Source organism: Oreochromis aureus, linkage group 13, assembly GCF_013358895.1.
Source record: "Oreochromis aureus strain Israel breed Guangdong linkage group 13, ZZ_aureus, whole genome shotgun sequence".
NCBI classification, from domain to species: domain Eukaryota; kingdom Metazoa; phylum Chordata; class Actinopteri; order Cichliformes; family Cichlidae; genus Oreochromis; species Oreochromis aureus.
In genome coordinates this window covers 30,427,131-30,449,169 of record NC_052954.1, presented here as the reverse complement: position 1 = coordinate 30,449,169, position 22,039 = coordinate 30,427,131, and the positions used below count along the sequence as shown (strand labels likewise).

Genomic DNA, 22,039 nt, shown 5'->3' with positions numbered 1-22,039 from the left:
AAACAAGCAAGCTTTATTCATAGTTAAATATACTGTAATCTTCTTTCTGGGGTGACAAAGATGGTAACATTAAGGTTCCCTACAATGTTTTAGGAACTCTTACCTAGAGTTGTGTAAGTAAATGTTGCACAAATTTAGACGCTGCCCTTTAGAGAGACAGCTGTACGTCTGTCAGATTCATCAAATCAAACAGTATAAACACAATTAATCCTGATCCTGTTTCTTTCATAGCAGGTCACGCTATGCTTTTTATCACCTAAGCAAGAAGCACATAGTAATTTAACTAAGACAACATCTACTTTGCCAAGAAGACAGTGTCGTGTTTTCCATTAAAGTGGATCCTAAATCAAACCATCTGCAAATGACTGTAATTGCTATAAAAGCACAAACTCATTCAAGATTTCAAAAAGGGCCAGAAATTACAGCAGCTGATTGAAGTGTAGTTCAGTGAACATTTGAATTATCTGCTAACAAAACACGTGTGATGTGAAAGAACACTTTCCCACAGCTGTGATTCATTTCATTAGATAAATTCAGGTTCCCAAGAATACTGTGACACTGCATTTATACGTCAGCAAATGCATATTTTCGCACGCCTTTCTGTATCTGCATGTCTAGTCGGCTCCTCCATTTGAAAATCCTTTGTAATCCAGATGAAAAGAACAATTGTTTTTTGAAGGCATCGTACATGTATGTTGTAAGATTTTGAATTATAAATGTCAAAGACACAAATGAAGAAAATTAACCACATTTGTACCCTCAACTGTTTCTCTTTGTTTTTGTGCTTCATGGTGGGCTTAGAAGGTTTTTTTATTTTTTTTTATTGCTTTCTAAATGTTTTGTTTCCACGGTAGACAAATCACATACACACTCCAATTAGAACTATCTTGAAATCTATGGAAATGGTAATGGAAATGGAACCACCACAAATGGTTTTGTTAATGATTAGTTGCTTGTGAGGATTGCTTTGTGATGGTGAGAGACACATTCTTTGGCATCTAATAATAAATAATGTATGGAGGCAGGTTTGTGTACATATATTATGTCACAGATGGCCACAAATCACAAAGTTACAGCTTTGTCAATGTCAGCCGCAAAGACGGTGGCAGTTGTAACCTTAAGTTACATTCATATACAACTTTTTAATTATATCTGGGCAAAATCCTTTTAAGCAAAATTTAAAAGCAATCTCAGACCAGACTCATCCAGTTTCCCGAGGATAGGAAAAAACAACTGAGTTGATCATTTTATTTGGAAGATCTATTGGAAATAATTACATCTTTTCAACACTGGCCCTAGCATACATTTTCAAACATTTTCACACAGTTATAACAAGTGTCAACAAGAAGCAATGGCACTTAATTTGGCCTGGTAAAACCTCAGGTAGCTCAGTTAAACTTTAGAAAATATTTATGCACAGAAGATTCATACATTCTTCATATGACCAAATTAGTAAAAGATAACTATGAACAGTAGAAATAAAATAACCAATAATTATTTCAAGGTTGTGACTACACATGGTTTTAGTCAGGAGTGCTAAAGATGATCAAAAACCCAAATTATTGACATTCCAATGTAACTTTTTTGTAGAATACGCACAGACTTGAAGAATATAGCTTCACCAGGAACCTTTATTCTAAAGTGATAACCTACATCTGCTTCCACGCTACTCTTTCTTATGATTATCATTCCAAACATGTCTAAAACTTGGATTTATATCTTCGCCCACCAACGTATAATGGTGCATAAACAGCCACAGCCATTTTATAAGGCATACAAGTAGAAAATAATGAATACCTGTCACTGACATTGTTTGCATGCCTGTCATTTCTGAATTTACTGCATGACAACCACCCACCTTGTCTTGTAGCTGATATTTTTGTAGCTCTTCCAGAACAAAATTGACCTGTTTGTCTGTCAACAAAGAGGCAATATTTCCTCCAAGGTTTTTGCAATAATGCTGGGCATTGTCATAGCTCTCTCTGCTGGAGTTGATCCTCAGGCAGACCTCGCCGACCTGGTGCCAGCCGTCCCCACACAGCTGGCCTGCATACAGAAACACAGTACTGTTATTTTCCTTCGACTTCATTTGCATAATGAACTTTCATGCAATAACCTGTACGTTATAAAAAGCATAAAAATGATCTTTTTCATGACTTGTAATCTTCAAATTTTCATTCATTACACAGAAGAAAACATAAACAATATGATTAATAAATAGATGTATAGATATTACACATTTGGGGTAAAAACAAAAACCTCAAAGCAACACCTTATATTGCATGTTAATGTTTGCACTTTAGAATTTTCCACTTTCAGATACATATTAAGAATTTATTCTGCTAATGAGTGGCTTTTGATGTTTAGCCTGTTAGCAGTTTGCATGCTAACAGGCTACTGGACCTTTAGCATATTATCTAGCCAGGCTTAGATTTAATAGATCATTAGCATGTTAGCTAGCATTGCAAGTTAACATATTTAGTAATTAAAAGCAGCATTTTAAAAGAAAAAGTTAAATGATAGAAATCTTAGCAAGCTCATGAACTAACTTCCTTTGATATTTTAGGCAATTTAGTCTCTTTTCTACCTAAAAAGTGAGTGTCATTTGCACCCCAAAACATCATGTAGACAGCTACATTAACATGTCTTGCCTAAATTTGACAACACTGTCAAAGTGTTTTTAATCAGCCAGACAGCAGAGAAAAATCACATGGGCCAGTTTCCCCAAAATGACATAGGCCTCTTCCTAGACTAACACATTTTATATTAGAGACATACATTAAATATATTAATTTTTTGCAACGATGCAACATCAAGGAGAAGGAGCAAACAAGAATGATTTAAACAGCCTTTACTTGGATGTAACTGCAAGTTTTATTTGTCAAGCAGGCACTTAATTGATATCCTTCACGCTGCCAGTTGAGGGTTGGTATTTAGACCAAGTCTAATGAGGAGCAGGTGTGCAAGTGAGTTCAGAGTCAGTTGAGACCAAAGTGAGATCCTCAGTGAAGGTAAGTGATGGACAAAGAAGTCACTGATACTGGAACTAATGTGATGGCCTGGAGAGTAAACTTTTCTTCCAGAACAAACAGATGACTGAACCACATTAAAAGAATTTTTTCTGGCTTATGTGATTAAATATTTATGAAGTTAATATTAGAGGCTGATGTAATTGTTGATTAATGCTGTCTTAGATTAAAGCAGCAAATTCTTGCTTTGTTCAGACCTGACAAATAGGATTCCCAGGAGTTAACAATATGTCGCCCGTAGGATAAAGGAACAGGACTGAGTAGAAGCGAAAGATAAATTCACCCATAAAACGCATATATGCACTCATTGTTCTTATCGGGGTCACTAAAGTGTCTTGTGGGAGACTATAACAGCGCAGAGGCCGTTCAATTAGCCAGGATGAAAGGAAAGAATAGCCATTCAGTCTCCAGAGCACTGCTGTTTATTTTGGTCTCCAGGACTGATTACATTCACAGGCCTATAATGGCTTCCATCACCAACCTTTCAGGCTACAGAAAAGAAAATACCTGCTCTCTTTATTTATTTATCTTTTTTACATGCAATATAAGTACGCAATAATTGACTGAAACAGGAGGAGAAAGTAAGATTAAGGGTTAAAAAGGGGGAGCGTAAGAATAAACAGATTGATTGGGTTACAGTCTTTGTGTAAAAAGCAGAGATAAACATGTTGGACCATTTAGAATGAGTCATAACATGATGTCTAAAGAAAAGGCCACTGCTGTCATGGTGTTAGAGACACCTTTAACTAACCCAACTCCTCTTAGCCATCTCCACATAAAACTTCAGGAAAACAGAAGCTTTGTTTCTGCCTCAGCATGTTAATGGATTCAAACAAAAAAGAAATATCAATTTATTCTGTGTGGTCTGCAATGCTTCATGCCAAGTAGCATAATCTTGCCTGTGGACATATAAATACTAGAGAAGTGGCAGGATGGTGAAGCTCCAGTGATGCAATATGAGAGGGTAGGTGCAGAATACTATCAGATGCATGGAAGATGCAACCAGTAGTACTCATTTTGATTTACAGAGAATAGAAGCACATAGTTGTCGTCTATCTCTGTCCATTTAGGCTTTAAACAAAATACAATCACAGCCTTAGTTTCCCAGTCCTTGAAAGTGAACATACTGCCAGGCTTGGAGCTACACTCTATGAAAGCAAAGAACCACCAGAAAATGAACTGCCGTTTTCACCATTTGGATAATAAACCAATGTGAAGTCTCCACCACAGAAATATCCAACCATAGTCTGCACTGGGATATGACATTAAACTGCAAGGAAATGAGTTTACTAGTGCTAGCACTGCTAACGTTAAGCATACATTTGTGAAATATTATGCAGATGATTTTAAGGGCTAAATTTTCAATGGTAATTCAAATATATTTCATTTATTTAAAACTGTAATTAACAGTTTTAAATCGCTCTTAAATACTGAGGCAACAACTGTATGAACGATGTTTACCTCAAGCTGCAACATCAGCAGCTAAAAAACAAGCCACTTCCCAAACAGTTCCCACTGAGTCCGAAAACCATAAAAATAAATAAAATTTGAAAACCATAACTTTAGAGTTATTTGGGCATGTGGGTAACTGCTCGACTGTACACAGTACGGTAATGCGCTTGCTATTTGGCACAAAAAGTACTAACCAGTTATACTAATTATTTTCAATCCTGATGAAAATCTGGCACTGCCATGTTAAAAGGCCTAACTTTATAGCATTAAAAAGTATTTTTACACCCTGGTACAAAAACAACTTTGGCCTCTATGGGGTCTTCTCTCATAACAACTGTATAGTTGTCTCTTCAATCTGGATACTGGAATTAAGGGCGTGGGTTTTTAAATGACACTGAGCTATGGTCAGTTGAATTCTGCTAGTTCTAACTTCTGCTAAGTGTAGTCACTGAATTGGATCCCTGGGCCATGTTTGTGTCTTTGGTGTTTTTGGTGCAATTTTAATGGAATGATCTAACACAGAATAGCTGAGGTACAACCCACCCAGAAGATCCAGTTTTATTTTATTATTGATACAATGTTATTGTTTTACTTCACTCATATGTTTCAGTGCTTTGCACCAATTTACAGTTGAATGAAGTTTCCTAACAAAGCTTGTAAATATTAGATGATAATTTAACAGTACACCGTCTCATGCAAATATGGATATGATACTAGAATGAAAATGAAATGCTTAGGCTTCAAAATTCAGTCCAAAACCCAATGAGTCATAAATATATACAGTCTGTGGTTTAACCTTTCTAGGGCTGTCACACTGACAGACTTTCAGTTCAATAGTGAAAAAATGTTCACAGTATTGTAACATTTATAGAATAATTATTAAAAAAAAAAACACTGTAATGATGCTCTGACTAAAATTGATCTATGGTTTTATTTTGTACTTGATATTTTCAAGATCTAACTCAAATGAAACGTGCGTGTTGGTAGTGAGAAGTTTCTAAACATAATTGTACAAAAGAACAATTACCAAATTATTTGACATTATCCTATGTGCAATATTGACACAATATTGAGTACACGGCTATAATGAACCCCCCAACCTGATCCATTAGCTTGAGCATAATTTTGTGTTTCTGTTTCCCAGAGCTAGTCCATTAGTGGTTCTCCTGTTTAATGGACTGCTAAATTAGTCATCGGAAACATTCCTAGTTAGTCTACATTGTACTGTCATGTAAAAACTTGATATTTCTGCTTCGTTTTATCCAGTTTCAGACATGGGTTTGAACTGCAAATGAACAAACCACCACATTCCTGAGTAATAATCAAGTTATCAAACTCAGTTATCCCAGCAAAACATAAGGGCCTGCCATCTTCTGCTTAAAGCTAGTACAAGATCACAAGTCTTTGCCAATGAACCCAGCAGGTCTATATAACACAATAAAACATGGAACTGCATCATTTATGGACTCAAGTAGCAAGAGTGTTTCCTGTGTCCCTATATTTGCTAGCAGTAAAAGTCAAAGTAGGAGCAGCTATGGCTTTAAGGCTGCACAGCATAACTCAAACTTGTTAGTCATCCAAGGATTCATATTCAGAACATCCAGTAAACACTTCTAATTGGCCTACTTCTCTATGCTGCTGAGTGCAGAGCACATTTCTCAAATGTGTGCATGCTTCTATGTGTGTGTTCATACTAATCCTGTCTGAATGTACGCTTGCCTGAATATATGAGGGTGTTTATTTGCGAAGACCACTAAGAATACGCCACCGGTTAGCGTGGGAACATGCAAACATTTTTTGTCTTACTTCACAGTATGTTTTATATGACACACATTCCAGTAGTTCTGAAAAAGTACTGCAGTCACTTCAGGGCGAACGCTACACTGTCGTAAATATCATCAAAAAGATTCACAGTGCATTTATAAAACAGGTTATCCATGCGTGCGTTTGTGAAACTCTTTATGTAAATAGAGTAGATTCTCAAGGTGTTCTCATTTTTGCTGCATATGGCCTCAATCTGCATGAGGAAGCAGATTAGAAAGCAAATCACAAACATGCTGTGCAAAGACTTTGCAAAGCTGGGTGAAGTTTTCAGATTCACTTGGAATAAAATGAGCTTCATGAATTTAACTTGAGGTACTTAATTTGCTTGCTACTATGTTAGATGCATGAGTGTTTCTCCTCACCAGGCAACGCCTGACACTCCTGCTGCTGTGACTCCCACTGGCAGTTGACGTTCAGTGAGCAGCTCCTGCAGCTGGCCAGCCTGAAACACTCCAGCTCTTCCCTGCGCTTACACCTGGATGAGTCTCTTACCGTCTTCAAACACACACACAAAATAACAGGAAATAATATCAGTCGGTCTAGAGTTCTTTGAGAGTGTTCTCTTCAACAGTAAATACAATAAAGCTAGAGAATTCGATATATGTGCAACAAATGGTGAAAATAATTAAAGTGTAAATGGGCGTGGTGATTTAAACAGCCAACAGAACATGCAGAGTGGAAAAGAAAATCAATATGAAGGACACCTTATACTGAGATGTAGTTTTTATTCTATATGCTGCACAGTTACACTGCAGCAATTTTAGCTATAAGGTTTCAGAACAGATAGGAAATTTGTTTTTTGTATTATTTAAAAGTTTCCAAAAAATCTAAATTGATCAGGTACCAGCAAAGTGTGCTTTAGCCTAAAAAACAAAATCCCATTTTCTGCAAAAGGATGACACATCTTTATATCCATGATTGCACAGGTAAATACAATCCTGACCTTCATTTTTTTAGTCCACCACTTTCTTAGCATATTAAATACAAAGTGATTTCCATGAAAACCTTGTTAGACAAAGGGCCAAGGAGATAAATATGTAGGCCTTTGCTTATGTCCTGTTTTCATGCCGTTTTTTGCTTACATATTTTCTTGAGGATTATTGAGCGTACATTTTGTTTTTCTGCTCCTGAAATGGTATTAAATGGATGTGTCATTTGGATTGATCCAAAAACAGACTCATGTTCAAACAAGCATGACAAGTCTTGTCTCAGAACAGAGACCATATTCTATGATTCTCTTTATTGCTTACTAATTATTTACCAAAACCTTCAAAAGCTTTTGATCAGTAACAATTTCTACATCACTCAATGACGTGAACAGCTCCTCACAACATAGTGTTCTTTTTCCCAAACCAAAATCAAGTACCACTTGTTGGAGAAGGAAGAAATGCATGAAATACATGCAAATTTGTACTTATATTGCCCCCCAGTGTCCACATAACCTTAGGGGCTACTCTGACCTGTGACCTTGCAGCCCAAACCTGAAGCCTAACAGGAAGTGTCAAATGATACACACATGTCCCCTTCTCCTGGCTCCGTGTTTCCACAAGCTCAGCTGATGTTCAGACAACATGGACGGAGGGGGAGACAGAGACAGAGCGCCGCCATGCTGCTGGGCCAGCTCCAGAGTCAGCTAACACACACACACAAACACACACAGTCCGATCCATTCACAGATTCAGATCAAATCCAGCCAAGCACGTAGACAGAAAGATAAAGCAACAAATAGCCAAACACACAAAGAAACACACACAAAGCAGGGTTGAGATTAAAAACAGAGACCGTGAAAGCAGGAAACAAAACGAGCAAACGTAGCAAAAACACACAAGAAAATATTTCCAACGATTACTTTGCTTTTTTTCAATGTTCATTTCGATGCTTCAGAGAATAAAAGGAAAAAAAACCTTAAATGAGCGTGTGCGTCTGTGTGATCATTTAAAAAGACCACACTGATTGATGTTGATTGTTTTAAGACTTTATATAAGACATCAACAGCTTCTTCCTTTAACCAGTCATTTGAAAAGCCTCTGAACTTTCCTCCAGCATTTATCAGCTCAAGTTTTCAGCTCACGCTCAACAAAGCATCGTTTCCAAATGGCTGCATCTCCAATCCGCCACTCAGATTTTTCTGTGCAATTTTGGTGCCAGACAAGGAAAAACCTCAGGCCTCAGGAGATTTATTTATTTTTTAAATGCATTTTCTTTAATGGTCACTTGAGGTTGACTGCAAAAGCAAATCAATCTGCACAGACTTGTATGCTAAAATGTCAACTTTCACAGCTCTATAATAACTAAGTGGGGCATTTTGGGCATGGCCAATTTGACAGGTGTCCCAAATTAGGCAGCTGGAGGCAGGCCTTGCTTTAAATACTTTGGGTCATTACACTGGACTTTTCCATTGTCTTTGAACATTTTATTGAGTAATCTAAGATTATGGCTTGCTGTGAGATACAGACCATCCAAGAAGTTTTTGCTTTGGTTTTGTTGAGTGCTGTATGTCACTTAGCTAACTAGCAAATGTGTGTGCTCCCCTATACAGCTTATGGATGAAAACCATACAAGCTACAATTAGCTGATTAGCCCTTTTTATCCAAATATGATTATCTCTAACTATATTTTATACTTTCTATGGTGCCAAATTGCATTGATGCTCAACCACTGACAGAACAGTCTTTGCACTTTTTATGACTTCTAGCATTGTCGGGAACCAATATGTTAAGTATTCCATCAAATATTTAATTCAAGTATTGTACTATCAATACTATATGATAAGGTTTTCCACAGATATTTTACTGATAGTCAGTAAACCCTCACCACAGTGCAGTTGCTTGAGGCAGATATGCACTTCCTGTCCTCACACCACTGACATCCTCTTGTGTTGGCAGTGCAGCTCGCACAGTCTGAGAAGCGGAAACACTGCTCATCTGTACTGTCTAAAAATGGAGAACACAGACAAATTTAAAAAACATAAGCACATCGGTACAAAGGCAACAAAGAGACCAGGTCACAACCTTTTATTCCGTAATCTGTATTGGTACTGTCTAAATAAATTGTATGGACGATAAAATGCTTTCATATTATTATGGACTGAGCATAACTCGTACAGTTTTAATTACGTTCAATAATTGATTTCCACTTATTGAAATCAGCTGACAAATGTTTGAAACAGTTCATCTGTTGGTGACTTGACTTCTTCACTAGCAAAGATGTAAATGTGATTTACATTGAAATGTCTATCAGTCAGTTAATACATATAGTGCACAGAGTCATCAGGTGAACATGTACAACTACTTAAACCATTCAGGCAGTGTAAAATAAAATGTATTACCATATTTGGATGCAATAATCAGGAAGCTACCAAGTGACAACTTCGTGAACTGAAAAATTCCAAATAGCTTACTTTTGTACAGGTGTCAATATTTTTTATATTTCAGACATTTACATCCTATTCACTAGCTGGGCCCACGTCCTCATTTTAGGTTTGACAGCGTTTTAGTAGGTAAAAGTGAATGCTTTGACATGAATTGAGCTGCCGTTTGGGGAAGGCCTCCAAGGGGACTGGCGATGGCTCCCGGGCCTGGCAGATCCCCGTGTACTAAACAGAAGCGAAGAAGTTAAAGAATAGAGAACACGGAGGGAGGGAGGGTGGAGCACGTAAACGAGAATGATCAGCTTGCAGAACTGGGGGAACCTATATAGATAACAGCCGGAAGGAGCGTGTTTGGAGGCGTGGTCCTGCTCCTGGAATTCCGATACATAATCTCCAATTCAGGCTTTAAGTTTGCATTATTAAGTGGATGCCTTCTTCTCTTGTCTACCAGTCATTTATAATAAACATATTAAGTGTACTTACTGCCTGTTCCTACTTTTAATTATAAGCTTTTAAAATGAATTTAACATCTTATTAAAAATTACACTGAATAGCTGAATGATTAATTTTCTTAATGATAATCAGGAGCTAGCACCTGACAAGTTATTCCCATCCAAATATGTAAACTGCCAAAAATCTCCCATTTTGCATGTCTTGTTACTTTTTCTATTAAAGTTTATTTCTTTATTTATATTTAATTATATGGGAGGCTTAATTGTTTAGGTTTGTCCCACATTTTTACATGAATCGTCTACGTGTCTTTGCGGTCGTCCATTATTATCTTTCTCCACAACCAGACAGGTTGCTGACAACTGGACACTGTCCTTTTTCCCCACATGGCTGTCTTCAGCATTGAGGAACACACACCATAGAGCATCACTTTGTTGTTGACAGTTTGATGCTATAATGGACGTTTCTGGCTTCAGTAATGTAGGTTTTTCATTTCCAAACCTGTCCCATGTCAATCAGCAGTACCTTTCACTAGTTCAGTTACCTACCTCAAAACTGAGGTAAGTGTAACTTGGAACCTGCCAATTTTGTTCCGCTAACATTTTTCTCACCAATCTACAAGTTGCTGAATTTCACAGCCATTTCATGCCCGCTCGTTACCACCACATCGTTAGTCTCTTCCTGTGTGGACACAAACCCTGTCAGTAATCACAGGTTCCTCACTCATGTCAGACATGATCAATACTCTGAAGTTGGAAAGTGTCAACCTGTCTTGATAGCTAAGGGAAAAGCACATGGACTACTTAAGAGTGAAAGTGGTTCTCCAATAGGCAAGAGATATTTGGACCCGGAGGTGATTAGTGGGCACCTAATAAGTTCTTATCAAATGTCTATATCAACATTTAAACTTTATCGTCCTACACATTGGGGATTTGCAGACCTAATACTAAGACTGTTTCAACATGCTAAACATAGATTGCACTGGCTCGCTCAGGCAGTAGAAGAGATGATCAGTGTTCACAAGGCTGCTGGTTTGACTCCATGCTCTTTTTGAACTATAGTTTCTATAATTTGTTATTCTGGGCTCAGTAAAGAACACATTTTAACCTGTTATTGGGTTTTTTTTGGTGTCTGTCAGTCATTTATCGCATTAGCCAGGAAAAAGAATTGAAAATTTAGCATTTAAATTTTAAATAAAGGTTAGATTTTATTTTGTTTTTATGAACATTAATGAGATTTGTGTGTTTGGAATGACACATAAATGTTGTCATGGGTTATGAAGGTTAGATAAGGTGTATGTGAATTGCAATGAGCAGGCTTTTAAATGCAAACCCATTGATTTGATCTTTTAATTCATTCAATCCATGTGGGCTTATGCTCTATTTAAAACTGACAGCAAAATCATTTTCATAATTACTTTCTACTTAAACCTTGAGCGAGGTGCCTGAAGCAGAATACCTGGAAGAGCTACCGCATCTACATCTGGTTCAGACCGATCCTAATTACTTTGAAATTAGGTAATTGTTGCAGTGCTGACCTTCTGTTCCTGTAATTATGAATTGCAAACATCCTTCAGAGCCCTCCAGAATAATTACGATTCTCATGAAAAAATAAGCCTTTTGGGAGTTGCACTTATGCTTGATTGTGTGGTACATTTCAGGAAAAATATGTTGACATGGCAGTGAAAATATTTAGACTGAAACAAAGAAACAGATGCATATAAATGGAAAAGAATTTGCTCGGTAAACAGAAGCTCAGCATAACATACCAGGCCGAGCAGGGCAGAAAGGAGCAGGAAAAATGTGGTCGGGTGGTTTCGGCTTCCAGGGGACACATCTACTTTTCACCCAGTGACAACGAACGCCTGGCCCGGCAGCGGCGCACAAAGCTGGGCTAGAGAAGGCCTGGCAGGATGGAGGTGTGTAAGCCAGCACGTCGTTCAGAAGCATACCAGAAAAGCCTCCAAAGATGTACATGGAGCTGAAGATGAGGAAGGGACGATTATACAAACAGGAAAAGAGAACCTATACATACAGCTGTGGAAGGAAGCAACAGCAAGACACTACAAGCTTTATACAGACGGGAAATGCCTCCAGAAAGGAGGAGAAAGTTAGAGGAACACCTTTAAAAATAAACCTGGACTTAGGTGGTGGTGAGGGGGGGGATGAAAAAGAAAAGCTGCTATTTTGAAGCCGTCCTTGTGAAGTTCAAAGCTGACATTTCTGAGCTCAAAGCTGACTTTTTGGTGGGTAAATGGTGTTAACAGGTCAAGCTGTCATTTCTCAGCTCAGCAATAAGTCAGTCGATGAAACTCTTGCAAACATTTAAGTATCACAAAGCACTGATATTTATTCTTTCACTATAACTTTTTGTATTTCACCAAACAAAATGTCTTGTACTCTCCGATTGTTTGGGACTGATGTTCACAGATTCTTTTCAAGAAAATCAAAATCAGTTTTCAGGCTAAACCCTACGAGCAACAAGAAATGCTCAGTGCATCAACAGCAGGGTTTTCTTTGTTGTACGTAGCTGTATGAATGGCTTGCTTGGTGACAGAGTAATTTGAAAACCACATCTTTCTAGAAAGCAGAGCCCAAAGGCCATTCACACATCCGTCTGTGTGTGAATGAGGGTACTGAGAAAAAGTTAGAGAGGAAAAAACTGGAAATAAATATAGGTCTTGAGGTAATGAAGAGAAATACACGTGGATATATATATGCAGTATCTATATATAGAAAGTGCAAAGAAAGTTTCTGACAGAGTGTAGCAGGAGAAACATCCACATACAGGCGAGAGCTGAGGTGGGAGAGACGTAGTTTCTAAACAGGGAGCTTCAGAGGAGCCGGCGGAGGAAGAAGTGACAAGAGAAGTGGCAACCAAAACTAAATATAAGATTGAGATAAAAAAGATCAATCCATAAACAGTCTACACAACAAAACTATACCTGTCAAGGAGGAAGGCAGAGGCAAAATTCACCTGAGACGCTCAAGACTTGAAGGACATCGCAGGAAGACATCAAGGAAATGAAAAAGCTGCGCCGGAGAGTCACGCATTGTGGATAGAGGTGTTTTATTTGCATGAACGTAATTTGAGCAGGAAGGCTTGTTCTTATATTTTTCAAAGGTTGAATATCAGTGCTGAAAGGACGATTGGTAAAGGTACAGATTTATGATTAAAATGGCACTTAAGAAAAACACTTAGGAAATGCAAGTTCATGCATGTTTTTGGGAACCAAATCGCTTTATTTCAAGATACACTCACTAAAAATAAAATACTCTGTTACCTTTAGTAATACGGGGACTTGTCCTTGGGCAGAACTACCATTATTTGAAGGCTATGACTGTTTTTCCTTCCAAAATTACATTAAACTCAGAAAATATATTACAAAGAGCTTTCTATCAAAGTTTTAGTATCCAATCCAACTTTATTTATATAGCACTTTTAAAACAACAAAGTTGACCAAAGTGCTTTCCAATAATAAAACAGAGATAGCAGTTAAAAACCATACATTAAGCATACAATGAAATCAATAAACAAAATAAATATATAATTGAAAAAGAAGATAAAAATAAATCAGTGTAAATATTAAATATCAACAGGGTGCTACAGGGTGTAAACAAAAATTAGCCAGATAGAGTCTGGGATTGGATCAGTTAGGGGGGCGTGTTATGAAAAGCAGAAACTCACCCGTTGCTAACCACAGCAGAGTGTCCAAAGCGGTTGATGTCCCGGTGCAGGCCCGGTCTGGGAAGGACAGTCCACTCATCACAAGCTGAGGACGAGCACATGCAGACACACAACGATGTTTAGGAATATATTCACTTGCGAGTGTGTGCTGCTATACTGCTACAGCGTTTGAAAACTAAAACATAAATAACCTACTTATTGAGGAAGTGATAATGCACTGCACAAAATAAACAGACAAAGAGCTACTTTGAACATCACTGTAAGCAGCAAAATTACAGTTTTCCTTAACTGGTAATGCTAACGATAATATACGACTGGATAATACTGTCCTCATTTTTCCCCATGCAGTTATAATACAAGAATAAGGAGAACCATACGTACTATATGCAAGAGCAATGAGCAGTAGAGTGTGAACCCACAGCTCAACCCCTTCCCCCAATTCCATAAGAACTCATTACCATAACCTTCTCACATCGAATTATGGTGATAGAGAGACGATAGGGGAGATAATGTGGGAGCTGACTTCATAAAACACATCATGCCACCAAATATGGTCATAAAATAGCCTCCTCTCTTTCTCTCTCCCTCTCAAGTTATCATTGGTGCTATTCAGCTCTGTGTGTTTTACTATTTGGATTTTACAACTCTCTGATGTTTTAATGACCCCTACATACTCCCATTATATTAATATGGAAATGACTGAGTGACTGAATGTGTGTGTGTGTGTGAGTGAGAGAGAGAGAGAGAGAGAAAAAGAGAGAGAGAGATGGAAAAGGAGTCCAAGTTGTGAGTGTAAATGTGCCATTTAGCTATACACGCCTTTCCCTAAACACAGAGCGCTGGTAGAGTTGAGGACACCAGGTTGCTAACGACCTCGTTAAGCACTGTGCTAATTGGGAGCGCTTGTTTAAGAGCGAGGGATGCCGCAGAGGACGTGGTGACGGGACAGACAAAAAGAGGTCATTCTAATCAACGCCAAGAGCAATGGGTTCATAACTAGCAGGGGTTAAAGGTCAGTCGTATTAACACGACAAGAAGAGTGATGCTGATGGAATCAGGCAGAGCTGAAGAACGGTGATTGTGCGGCTAAATGAAACTGCATCGGTTTGTAGGTATTTAACTCCTCAGTTTTTATAATGGGTTAAGTTTTAACTGATTTTTAAACTACCACAGCAAGATTACTTGCTGTGGTAGGTCAAAAGTCTTTTTGCTCGAGAAACTCAAAAATCACTAAAGCGAATAAGTTGTGGACTTTGAAACGACCTCCCTGAGGACATAATCTGCAACCTCCTTCAAATCACTTCTAAAAACAGATTTTTATAGACTCACTATTATGTGATGTCTTTTTATGTCCTTCCAACATTTTTCTGTTAGAATTGCTTCATTACTCTTATTTATTACCATTACATTTTTATGCAGTCTTTTTCTTTAACTAACAGGAAGCTCTAATTTCCAGCTTTCTGTTGAAATTCTGGATTCGGCTTTGCTAGTCTGTCAAAGCACTTGGCAAAAGAACCATGTAAATGGAATTATTATTTAATATTGTTTGACAAAAAGACTGATGAATAATATTTATGAATATAAACAAAACTTAGGGTTTAAACAATGAGAAGCAAAGCATCAGAAGTTTGTTAAGAACGCACAAAAGAAGGGCAAACAATTTATAAGACAGCTGCTATTAACACTAGACATTTTTACTCCAGTCTGGAGATTTATCCTTGTAGCATCTATTTCTAGAGCTTTGCGCACACACACACACACACACACACACACACACACACACACACACACACACACACACACACACACACACACACACACACACACACACACACACACACACACACACACACACACACACACACACACACACACACACACACACACACACACACACACACAGCTGTTTGTCAGCTAATGTTTAATATAACCTGCAAGGACCTGAATCAAATTGGCACCTCCGCCTGGGTAATCATCACTCAGTGTGGGATCCAGGTGTGCACAACTATATGTCATCTAACATCCATCTGAAGCCCGAGGCACATGTGGTGCTAAAAGTTTAAATATTTTTCACTTGTGGCACTTGGCACTCTGAGCACCGAAATAAGCTTAGGCACTACAGGGAATCAGCAGTGAGGCAGGAGTTTGTTTCCTTGAGAAGTTTCCAAGTTGTGCTGGCTGCGGAACAAAGCAGCTGACGTTTATCTTCGATATTTTATTTACTTGTTTTTAGCTCCAGAATTAATCATTACAACCAAAACTTCACAAGTTAATAAATCATGTGGTTAGTACTGAATATACCAAGGTGCGCTTGGTTTGTTATTATCTCTGGATGGATCTACTATTACTGAAGTCAGTGAGAGAGCGGTTTAAAAGAGAACGGGCCCATATCTTTTAAATAAGCAGGTTATTATTAAAGCCATCTCTATTTTTAATTAATCTGCAAAACAATTTTGACAAAATGTCAACAGCTCCCTAAGTTAATATTTCCATGTGTGTTTTTTTAATGTTCATTTAATAATATAATTATTAATAATTAATAGGCCTTGCAGTTCTTGTGAAGCCAATAAACACCCTCGGAGACCTGCTGTATGTTTCATGTGATTTAGAGAATCTACCACATGAAACAGTCTGCAAGACACATAACTGCTAAAATAAGCAAACTAATAACCAACAGCATCAGAAATATTTAATAAAAAATAATAAGGTTTTGTTGTTTCTTGGAGTTCTCGCTTTTGTTGACCGAAACCTCCCAGCTGTTTGTAATCTGTGTTCCAATAGGAAGATAGAAAACCATAAACAAGACCGATTCGCATCTCTGTGCTGCTTCAGGCAGCCCAAGGTAAACAGTTTCAAGCCCTCTTCATGGTGAGGGGACAGATTTCTGACTGAAAGCTTTAAATTTTTCCTTTTTTTTTTAAATGTAGGTGATTCAATGTTGTGACTCCACCTCTAAGGGAATGGATAGTAACAACTACATGGACAAAAGATGGATTTTCTAACATAAGCGAAGCAATAAAATCTGAGGTACTAATTCTACTAAATCCTAAGTTGACAAAAAAATTATTAAAAGGAATTAGCAACTCTGAATGTAAATGCCTCTAGGGAAAAAAAGTATTCTAATTTTTCCATTTTGTGTCTCATCATTTTCCCTTTCCTGTGTCTTCCAGTTTGACTGACTCTAGATCTTTCTTTATGACAAGTTCTCATTAATTTGGGAAACCCTGACGAGGGAACGGTACCTAAAATGGATATGCTGTTAAGAGGACGGATGGATGGACTTATTGCCTACTTATTGCTTGAATGACACATTTCAGCTTGTGGCATTTTTGAGATTTTACTTCTTGAGGATCAAGAGCTTCCCCATGCACCTTGGAAGTAGGAGTGAACTTGTGCTTGAAAGCTCTACTCTATAAAGAAAACGTGGAACTATGACTCGTGCATGTGAATCAAGAGCCTGATTGTGATGATGAAGCTGACCTCAAACCTCCAGCCACAGCTAAAAATCTTCCTCTAACAAGCTCTAAATGAAAAAAAGATTACAGCCTCGGTGACTTTTGATCCCATCCTCTAGCCATACTGGGCGGGCACACTTTAACCAACCACCCCGAGACTGCTGTCAAATTGTCCATCCAAGAACTGCAGGCTCAACAGATACTTATCAGCCACAACACACATACAGTCATACACACATACGGACCCACACAGATTTTAATTTCCTCTCAGGATATGAGAAAATCTGTGTTAATAATGCATGGTGGGACAGAGGGAGAAATCATGAGTCCAGATCGAAGCAGCCGTGCGGCCGGGCTGATTGACAGTTTGATCTGATCTGTGCTAATGGAGAACTTGATGAAGAAAGCCGGGAGGAGGAGGAGAAGGACATGGAGGTTTGAACGGCAGCCACTGTCTGCTCCTCAGACACATCCTGACTTCCAACATCTTCCAAACAAGCTTTCAGCTTGCCACGGGCCTTTCAGCGAGATCTGTGTATGTGTCAGGTGTTTGTGTGTTGCACACAGAGCGTGGGCATGCGCCTATGGTGTGTCAAGTTGGAGAGGACTGCGTTTTTAATCAGAGTTCATTTTCCCCCAAAATCTAATTAGAAGTGTGAGGGTGGCACGGTTGAGGGGAAGGGAGGATGTGGGAGGATGGGAGCGGGGAGGAAGGAGAGCTGAAGGGGGAGAATTAAATCCAAATGAAAAGTGCCTTCCATGTCTACCTGAATCTAATGTGTGGCAGCAGAAGAGCAGGAGAAGCTAATAACGTCATGTCACCCCTCCAAGGTTAGCGCGGCAAAACAAAAACAAATTAGTGCTCCAAACGCCCCCGCTCGCAGCGAGCGCAGAGACAGGGAGGAACGGAGGAGCAAATGGAGACAAAACAAGGGATGGAGAGAAGTGACTTCACAGGTGGAACTAATTAATTATCTCCTGAAGAGATGTGACAGAGGGCAGAGCTTTAGAAAAGAACTTGTGCAGATCAACACTTTCTGTGAAGACACGTAGATACGAAGCCAAGCAACCCCCTGTCGTAACTCCAAACATGTATAGTATTTTTCACAGCATGTCCCATTTAACACTAAAGGTTTCCCCCAAAAAATGACCAAATTGTGCTTTCAGTCAAGACGCACTATTCAGAATGACTGTAGTTAACACATTACTCAGACTTTCCAGAAACAAATTTGTATTTCTTCAAAGTCAAGAATCAAATAAATTATCTCCTGCGCAGAAAAAGTTGAGAAAATTTTGAAATTCCAAGGCGGCAAGCTTTTAGTTACGATGTTCTTGTGTCTTTTGTTCTGCTGCTAGAAGCCACTTTAAGAAAAACTGTTTCTCAGTAACTTGTGTTCCACTGCAGGAAGCACCTCTGCACGGCCTCCTTTAGAGCCATTTTGGAGGAGAAAAAAGTAGCTAGTCTGAGGATTTTTGAGTGCCCCTGATAGCCTGCTTGTAGAGGTTCAGCAATCTTAGGGTATAAGAGCTATATTGTGCTTTTTGTGTCGATATACTGTTAGGATGTTTAAACGTGCCCTGTTTTGAACACTGAAAGCAGCATACATACAAATAAGGGCAGTGAGCCCAAAGCTTAGGAGGTTCTAAATGCTCCGTTTCTGTTTTTTTCTACTCTCAGTTCTATGTGATTGGAACATGGGCAGTAACAACAATGATAAACCAGGATTATTATGAACTGTGACTCACACAAAGCAATTCTGGAATAGTCTAACAATAAAAAGATGGAGGTAGAATTTTATATAAAAGGTCCTATTTAGGTCTGAGGATTGCTGCCCTCTCTGAAACATCAACAGCATGAACTTTGACATGAACAAGAAGAAAAGAAGCCATTAAGCAGCTCAGCTCTTTCCTTTTTTGTTATTAAATTCCCCTGTCTGCGCACATGCAGAATTAATGTCGCGGTTAAAAGTGTTTTTCATCACCTCATGTTTGGGTGGAGCCACAGACATGTAAACACAAGATACAGGGGCCTTTCCTGTATCTACACCAATATGAATACTGTAACAAGGAGAAGACGTTTTCTTCTGACTTCTTTGCATTTATAATGAGATTCATAAATGCCTTTATCATGAAGTTCTTGTACTTAGAAACTGACTGATGCAGGATTTTAAGACCAATACTCACAATAAACGTTGGTGAGTTAAAATAGAATAGATTTTTTTTCAAACATGCAAGAAAAATAAAGAGATAGTCTTTACTAAGACAATATGATAATTCTATTTAAAGATAATCTTGATTGTTTTGTGGGTTTTTGTCGCGTATTCCTTGCTTACTTTCAATGCTCGGATTAGCTGGTTGTTATGTTTGTGGACTTCCAAACACATTTAAGTTTAAGTGCTTTCTGGTCGGAAAATGATGGTTACTCATGATGATGGTCTCCACTTTATACATTTTAATTTATCAGCCCTTAGAAATGCAGATACCAATAGAGCAGTAAACAGCTAATAAGGTACCATTATCTGTAAATGATTAAAAAAACCAAAGACAAGAATTACGAAGAACAAAGTAAAAATCAAAGTTTTCAAATTTAACTTGAGGGCGAACATCACAGATTTAGCTAAAGTTAGCAGGGGTTAAAGGAAAAGTGTGAATGCAGCAAGAGAAAGAATGAAGACAGGAAGGAGGAAACTATAGCTAGGAGACATTTCTTGGCTCAGATTTAAACTCTTCTTTTTTTTAAGCTCCTCATAACCCTGAGTGTGTTAAACAGTCACCACACTGGCCCAGCGGAGGCCTTTAATTCCACATAATCCCTCTCTGGGTGAGAGGAGTCTGTTGCACCACAGTGAGGAAAGAAAGGAATTCCATGCGACACACTACACACTGATATATGATGCTAGTGCAGCTTTTAGCTTGTCTAATTATCCCATTAAGTCAAAATGCAACTACTGCATACTTTATGGAAACATGACAAACTATTTTGTTTTCTTAAACCAAGGCAATAGTAAACTGAACATCTTTTTGTTTTGGCCGGTTGTTCAGCACTAATTGGAATTCTTCATCCTGGACTGTAAGACACCGTTGATGCTGACATTTCCTTTCGGGTATTTTTAATTAATCAATTCCTTGAGAAACCTGGCACCACAACACTCTGTAGTGAAAGGAATCATTAGGTGGATCCCGAAATGCTGCTAAGCTTTTTTTTAATTAAGAAAAAAAAAAAAAATCCCAAAAAACAAACAAAGAACAAATTTCAACTGCCAGTGTGTCAACAAATATATACTGTGCAAGGAACATGGTTACAACAGGGATGGAGTAATTCTGTAAAACTAAGAAAATATTTAACATCACGGTCGTACACCAGATAAACTTCTACTAGAAAGAATAAGATATATGTTGGAACACAAATTTTAAAAAATACATAAGAAAGTTGAACTAAAATATTTGTATCAAACAAAATATCAGTGAGAAATATTGATTGCTGTAAACCCTGCAGTGCTTGCTTTGATGTTTTTAAGTGGGAATTTTTAGGTTAATGTGTATGTTTTGTTTCCTATATTTGAACTTTCCTTTAATTTTGGGTCATTATGGAATAAATGCCGCCCTCCCCCCCCAACACACACACACCCACCAGATCACACTGTCAGTTTTATTGATAAGCACGTCCAGTAACTCTATTAAGAAGCATGATTTGGGGCTGAATTCTGGTTTTCACTGTTATAAAAGTGCTTTACTTTTCACCGGAGCAGATCACCGTAGTAACATATGCTGCCTAGCTAACCTGCTCCAAGGCAGGTTATGTTGTAGTTAATAGATAAATATAACCACTACCTGTTGACCAGTCATTTCTCACCAGTCTGGAAAACAATCTCCTTACATCACCTGGAGGATCCTGTGGTAAACAGAGGGTCAGGTTTGAACTCTGTCTTTTGCTGATGAGCATCTATAAAATGTTTTTAGGAGCCACTTCACTGTTCGCTGGTTTTTCCTGTTGGCTAAAAGACGCTTTCAGACAGCTCAGAACTCACTTTGTGGTTTGACCTCTTTTGATATTTGTTCTTTACTTGATCTCAGATTGTTTATTGCTGCAGACGCTGCAGTTGAAAGAATAAGGCTAAAATTGTCCTACGCACATCTAAACAATATATTAATATAACGGAATACAGAATTGTATTCGTGTCAGATTGCTCTTTGTCTTAATGAAAGAACTGTGAAATTGATATTTCTATTAAGTTACACAGCATCTGACATTCACACAGTGCCAAATAATTCCATACATGCAAAACTCTTCTCAAACTGTAGCTTTGTGTGCAGCAGCCGTGTCACTTTTTACCTGTAATATTTAACCTTTTTGTATTTTTGTTGTAAAATTATAGTTTTATTTTCTTTGTAAATTATGCTGCTCTGTTGCCAGTAGACTAAACAGTGTTTGTAACTGGCCCTTTCCTGGCCTGACTTATCGAGTTAATAAGCAACTTTACGTGAGTGGTTAGCCTGATTGCTAGTTTTACTGTAAGTGAAGCCGGGTAATGGAAAGGTATCCTGGGTGTGTTGAATTTAAAATCCCCAGTACTGGGGCTTCCGGTGACGCCATGATCTAGTCAAGCAGCATAGGGAACGAGCTCCGTCCAGATTAATATACATTACTCCTAACTACAGTTTTTAAAATTCGGCAATTTCCATTCTAACCAGCATGGCATCGTCCCTGAGAGGCAAGGGATCCAGCAAACAGGATCAAAATAAAGATAAAGGCGAGCATTTGAAGCAACTAA

At 38.2% G+C, this 22,039-nt stretch overlaps 1 protein-coding gene across 3 annotated transcripts in view; it reads right to left on the bottom strand.

The window, feature by feature from the left end:
* atrnl1a (attractin-like 1a) overlaps window positions 1-22,039 on the bottom strand; it is a 342,376-nt gene that overhangs the window by 228,696 nt on the left and 91,641 nt on the right. For 2 of the 3 annotated variants that reach the window (XM_039621670.1, XM_039621672.1), the window contains 6 exons: window positions 13,813-13,897; window positions 11,894-12,105; window positions 9,120-9,238; window positions 7,822-7,938; window positions 6,668-6,800; window positions 1,859-2,046 (listed from right to left, as the gene is read on the bottom strand). In XM_039621670.1, the coding sequence (XP_039477604.1) occupies window positions 1,859-2,046; window positions 6,668-6,800; window positions 7,822-7,938; window positions 9,120-9,238; window positions 11,894-12,105; window positions 13,813-13,897 (854 nt within the window). The remainder of the gene's footprint in view (window positions 1-1,858; window positions 2,047-6,667; window positions 6,801-7,821; window positions 7,939-9,119; window positions 9,239-11,893; window positions 12,106-13,812; window positions 13,898-22,039) is intronic. The other variant, XM_039621671.1, reaches the window with a different exon arrangement.